At 67.7% G+C, this 5,646-nt stretch overlaps 1 protein-coding gene and 1 long non-coding RNA gene across 3 annotated transcripts in view; one reads left to right on the forward strand and one right to left on the reverse strand.

The window, feature by feature from the left end:
- On the reverse strand, positions 1 to 5,640 carry LOC111729322. 2 transcript variants are annotated; one of them, XR_002776182.1, is made up of 3 exons: positions 5,427 to 5,640; positions 3,796 to 3,884; positions 1 to 24 (listed from the first exon to the last, which is right to left on the reverse strand). It is a non-coding gene; the product is annotated as an uncharacterized LOC111729322 (long non-coding RNA). The 2 variants fall into 2 exon arrangements; XR_002776183.1 differs by lacking the exons at positions 1 to 24; positions 5,427 to 5,640 and adding an exon at positions 3,502 to 3,724 and having other exon boundaries at positions 3,796 to 4,298.
- Positions 1,474 to 5,646, forward strand: part of FAM83H (family with sequence similarity 83 member H) — a 13,167-nt gene continuing 8,994 nt past the window's right edge. Inside the window, exon 1 of the mRNA XM_011374903.2 lies at positions 1,474 to 2,049. Within this exon, the coding sequence (XP_011373205.2) occupies positions 1,741 to 2,049 (309 nt within the window). The 5' untranslated portion in view covers positions 1,474 to 1,740. The remainder of the gene's footprint in view (positions 2,050 to 5,646) is intronic.

Here is a 5,646-nt window from a genome sequence, read left to right on the forward strand (position 1 = left end):
CCTGGCCGTTCTCTCCGGGCTTCCCTGGAGGGCAGGTGGGGGGGCAGGGCCGTTGGCGTGGGGATCCGCCCCTCCCGGAAGGCAGCAGCATCCTGGCTGGGAGCGACCCGCCCGCAGGACAGCCTGGAGGAGCGGCCAGGCGGCCAGGCGTGTCCACAGCACACTGGGCGCGCACTGCCGCAGGGGGCACCCCCGGCAGAACGCGTTTCTACTGGGCCCTGAATCCCCAGGCCTTGGTGAGCCCAGGTGTGGTGGGCACCTGCTGCCCACCTTCCCCACCCTCAGACTGCCCGCCGCTGGTGCCGCTTTTCTCTAGAGGCCCTTCTGCGCTCCCACAGGTCCACCGTGCTCCCCAGGCATGGCAGCTGGCTACCTTTCCTGAAGCCTCCAGGGCAAAGGCTGAGCAGGAGGGGCTCCCCTGGCAGGGCTGGGCCGGGTGAACCGGTGCGGCCAGTGTGGCAGAGCTGGCTGGCACAGGCGGGCGTGGGGGTGAGTAAGCGGCCCCAGGCGGGGAAACGCCGGGGTGCAGGCCTCTGACGCCTCCCTCAACAGGAAGCCCAAGACGCCAACACTCAGGCTAGCCCTGCGTACCACCCCCCCACACCACCCCCTCCAAAGGCTGGCTGGTGGGGCTTCTCAGGCCTCCATTTTCGTGGGCAGGGCAGTGGACCCCCTACCAGGACACCCTCCAGAGCCTCTAGGCACCCCTGGGCAGGCTGGCCTTGCTGCCCCATTGCGGTCCACAAGACGGAGCCTTTCGAGGCCCTGTCTCTCCCGCCAGCCCGTAGGGCAGCCCACCCCCAGGAGAGTCCCCCATGCTGGCCAGCAGTCTGTCACCTTCACAGAGCGCCCCAGCCAAGCTGGGGCCCTGGGGGGCTCCTCTAAGCTTGCTGGCTGGGGGGCTGGTCAGGCACTTGGGTGGGGGTTGTCTGTGGCCACGAGGGTCCTGTCAGAATGGTCAGTGTGGCTGGGGCTGTCGCTCCCAGCCCTGTGGGCTGGAGTCTGGGCTCCAGAGACCAGGGGTGGGACAGGCGGGGGGCACCGGTGCCGCCCAGGGCAGGCTGGGACTCGCCGGCACAGCACACAGCCGGCGGCCCGCCTGCCGACTCGCCGCCCCCGGTTTCTCTCAGTCTCCCTCCCAGTGTGGCCGGCGAGGCCCGCGGCCCGGAGAGCCCTGTGCCCTGTGTCAGCACGTTAGTCAGCCGTGGTGCAGGGCGAGCCACCGCACGGCGAGTCCCTATAAACGCCGCGGCGCAGCCCAGCCCGCCGAGTGGGGCCCGTGAGGCCCACAGGCAGAGCCAGGGCGCAGTCGGCACCGGCCACGGGGCAGGGCGGGCTCGAGGGGCCGCCACAGCAGAGGGCCCCCTGTGGCCTCTGGAGACGCCCGCGAGGCCTGTCTGGTGGAGGCCAGGCCACCGATGAGCCAGGGCCCCCGGGGAGCCGACCGGGGCCATGTCTGGGAAACGGAGTCGAGCTCGAAAACCCCGAGCCAGGAGGGCGGGCAGGGTGCAGCGGGCCTCAGGGCAGAAGGGCCCCGAGGCCAAGGCCGAGCCCCCGCCCCTGGACGCAGGGGGCCCTCGGGATGAGGTGGGGGTGGCCCCCAAAGGGCACGTGACCAGCGGCCAGCCAGCTCCCCAGGGACACCCCAGGGTGGCCAGGCCAGAGCAGCCACAGGCAGCAGAGAGGCCGGTACAGGCCACTTCCCTGGGGTCTGAGCTGGCGCTAGTCCCCACTGCGGACATGGAAGGCAGCGGGCCGGGGGGCCTCATGCCAAGCTTGGGCCCCGAGCTGCTGAGGCTCCATGAGGTCCAGCTGTGCCTGACCCAGGAGCAGCTGCTGCTAGAGGACCGGCGGCGGCAGATCCAGCTGCAGATGCAGCTGTGGCAGGAGGAGCAGCTGTGGCGGGAGCAGCTGTGGCAGGAGGAGCAGCTGTGGCTGCAGCAGCTGCAGGAGGAGCAGGCCTGGGTGCGCGTGGAGGGGCTGGAGCTGGCCACTGCCCTGGAGCGACTCCGGAGTGAGGGCCTTGAGGTGCTGCAGACCCAAGGCCAGGTAAGGCCTGGGGACATGGGGTGGGGGCGGGCCTGACAGTCTGGGGGGTGGTGACCAGGAGAGCAACCTCCAGGCACCTGCAGAGGGCCAGGAGGCCGGGAGCGCAGCGGCCTGTGTACTGAAGCCAGGCTGGACGCGGGACACCTGTGGGTCCATTTTCACATTTGCAAAATGAGGCTGGTGCTCACTGCAGAGGGCACTGCAAAGACCACGCGACCACGACCACACGTCCTCTCAAGCCAGTGCCTGGCAGGTAGAGAGTGCCCAGGCAGGGCTGCTCCCACAGAGGCCCCAGGCGTCCTGGCCAGGCGGGCCGGGGCAGGCAGTGGCGGGAGTTGCTCAGGGCAGCGTTCGGGGCGGACAGGCAGCAGGCAGCAGGCAGCAGGATGAGGAGCGAGCCCCCAGCACGGCTCCCTGGCGCACCTGCCCTGCCTCCTGTTTCCTGTAGCCTGTCCCAGGGCTGGAGGCGGAAGCGGCACGCGGCGCCCGTGCCAGCGTCCTCATTCCAGGCGTCCTGGCCAGGCGGGCCGGGGCAGGCAGTGGCGGGAGTTGCTCAGGGCAGCGTTCGGGGCGGACAGGCAGCAGGCAGCAGGCAGCAGGATGAGGAGCGAGCCCCCAGCACGGCTCCCTGGCGTACCTGCCCTGCCTCCTGTTTCCTGTAGCCTGTCCCAGGGCTGGAGGCGGAAGCGGCACGCGGCGCCCGTGCCAGCGTCCTCATTCCAGGCGTCCTGGCCAGGCGGGCCGGGGCAGGCAGTGGCGGGAGTTGCTCAGGGCAGCGTTCGGGGCGGACAGGCAGCAGGCAGCAGGCAGCAGGATGAGGAGCGAGCCCCCAGCACGGCTCCCTGGCGTACCTGCCCTGCCTCCTGTTTCCTGTAGCCTGTCCCAGGGCTGGAGGCGGAAGCGGCACGCGGCGCCCGTGCCAGCGTCCTCATTCCAGGAGGACTACTGCATCAGACGCGCTGGGGCTATTTTGGGGAACTGGGGTCTAACTCTGGCTTGGCCTGAAGAGCAGCCCCCCCCCCCGCACCAGGTCCTGTGGCCTAGGTGCTCTCTGGGGTCCAGGGGCTTGAGCTGTCCACTCCAAGCAGAGGGGCTGCCACTGAGGAACAGGGTGGGGTGTTCTCTTAGCAAGCACAGACCCCAGTGCAGCCTAGGTGCTGCGGGGGGCCCGGAGCCACAGCCCGGAAGGCAGCTTAGCAGAGAACTCCAATGAGTGATGTGACAGAGAAGAAATGGGACTCAAAGGGGAATGACAAAGGGTGGGCATGGCAAGAGGTGCCCTTCCTGACCCATGGCAGGACTGAGCCAAGGACAAGCTGTCACCATTTGGCCTGGAAGTAGCTCTGGAGAACATAGCCTGAGAGAGCAGGGGCAGGCAGGGAAAAGCACGGGATGCCCAGATGGAGCGAAGGGTCAGAGTGGACCACATCCCTAGCCTGAGAATCCCCAGCGTGGATTTAAGCCCCGCTTTATTTCAGACCCTGCTTTCCATCTCCATGTGCTCTAAAGCTGTGCTCCTCTGAACACTGCCCCTGGGCCCCAGCCCCAGCCCCAGGGGTACAAGACTCGGGGATGGGGTCTGGAGTGGACATCTGAGCTCTGAGTCCTCAGTCTGCCATACCCAAGTCCAACTCAGAGGAGGTGAGGGTCTTCTCAGAGGGGGTGTCCCGGGCAGCTGCATAGAGGGTTTCATAGGTTAGTGTTGGAATGGGGGTGCCCTGAGGGCTGGAGGGCGCACTCACTCACCAGCAGCAGCTCTGGGCTTGGCTTTGCGGAGGGATGCTTGCCACTTCGCTGAGGGTGCTTTGGGGACCCCCTTCTTACCGCTCATTCTCCTGGAGGGAGGGTAAGGAAGGTCAGGGAGGGTGTGGCCGGAGAGGCTGCCCCCTGCCTTGGGCCTGATGGACAGTCAGCTGGTGCCAAAAGGAACAGGATCTCAGGCACCGAACCTGGCCCTGTCTGCCCCTGGTCATTGGCATACATGCCCAGCAGCTCGAGTGGGAAGGCTTGGCATGGGATGTGGCCACAGCCTGTTCCCCTCACCCTCACCTACCGGCCCCTCCACCTCAGCTCACCCATCCTCTGGTCCCAGGCCCTGGCCGCCACCCCCAGGGCACGGTTGGGTACCCATCTCCCTGCTCCGACCGCTGGGTGCCAGCCGGACGAGCTCCGTCCTACTGCACAAACCGGAGCCCAGCCCCACAACGCTGTAGCCCCATGCCTCCCCGTGCCCCCACCCACCCAGGGCACAGAACGCTGCTCTGCACCCCGGTCCTCCGTGTCCTGGCCTTTGCAGGTGTTGCCAGGGCCTGGAAGCCACACCCCTCTCCCTGGCCCACTGGGCTGATCCGCAAATTCATGTCCCTGGGAGGCCTCCCCTCCTGCCCCGTGAACCCACTGCAGGGCCGTGGCCTGGGCACTGGTCTGCCCCCGCACCTGGTCCCACCACGTCGACACTGGCCGAGTGTTGCTGAGTGTTTGGGGAAGGGAACTAAGCAGACAGTTGGTGGGGAGAGGGATGGGGAGGAAAGTGATTGCCAGCAGAGGGAGCGGGCTTGTGGGTTTGGGGCGAGGGGCTCTAAGGGAGGGTCTGATAGCAGCTGGCGTTCTGAGCAGGGGTCTGAAGTGTTTGGGGGTACCCTGGGGGCTGAGGGCCTCCATATGTGCGTGAAGGGAGCCTTTCGTTCGTGGGGCTCCCCTGTTTGTGTGGGGTCAGCGCTTGCAGGGTGCCGGATGCGTGGGGGTCATTCGAGCACGGAGGGTCCTGTAGGAGCGCGGGCTTCTGCGGAAAGGGCCGGTGCCTGCAGTTGGTCTGTGTGAGGAGACCAGTGACTGTCGGGTCCCCCATTTGTGTGTGGAGTCCCATATGCATGTGAGGTCTATGTGTGTGGATGTTGGGGTGTGCCTACGTGATGGGCACGTGTGGTACTTGGAGTGCATTAGGGTTCCGTATGGGTGCGGGAGTGTGTCCGTGTGTTAAGGGGTCCCTGTTGAGTCCCCTGTCCTTGTAGGGGTGGATGTGTTCCGAGGTCCCCGTGCCTGCAGGATCTTGTACACGTGCAGGCGTGAGTGTGCCTGTGGGGTCCCGCGTACGTGGAGGGGGTTCAGCGTGGGGAGACTGGCGTGGGCGTGGGGTCCATCCGTGTGGGAGGGTCCCTTGTGCGCGTGGTTCTACTATACGTGCGGGCGTCGGTGCGGGATCTGTGCGAGCAGGATTCCTTGAGGGCACCCGCATGTGCGGGGAGGGAGGGTGCTCTGTGCGGAAGCCGCAGTGGGGGGGTCCCGGCGTGGTGATGGGGTCCCCTGTGCGCACAGAGGCCCCAGGCCCGGCCCCGCCGCGGGCTCCGCGCCGGCCCCCGCGGCCTCACCTGCCTCACCTGGCTCCGCACACTCCGGAGCGAGACCAGGAGCCCCGCCCCTCGCGTCTGGCTGGCCCGTTTCCTAGCGACGGAGCCGGAACTTCCAAGTCACCTTCCGGGGCGAGGGTCAAGGGTCAGGCATAGGGACATCGAGGCTTTGGCGAACAGATGGGCGCCCGGGTACACCCCGCCCTGGCGGCCTCCGGGGGCGCCGGGCCGCTGCGGGGCTCGGCAGGAG

Source organism: Pteropus vampyrus, unplaced genomic scaffold, assembly GCF_000151845.1.
Source record: "Pteropus vampyrus isolate Shadow unplaced genomic scaffold, Pvam_2.0 Scaffold256, whole genome shotgun sequence".
In the NCBI taxonomy this organism is placed as follows: Eukaryota; Metazoa; Chordata; class Mammalia; order Chiroptera; family Pteropodidae; genus Pteropus; species Pteropus vampyrus.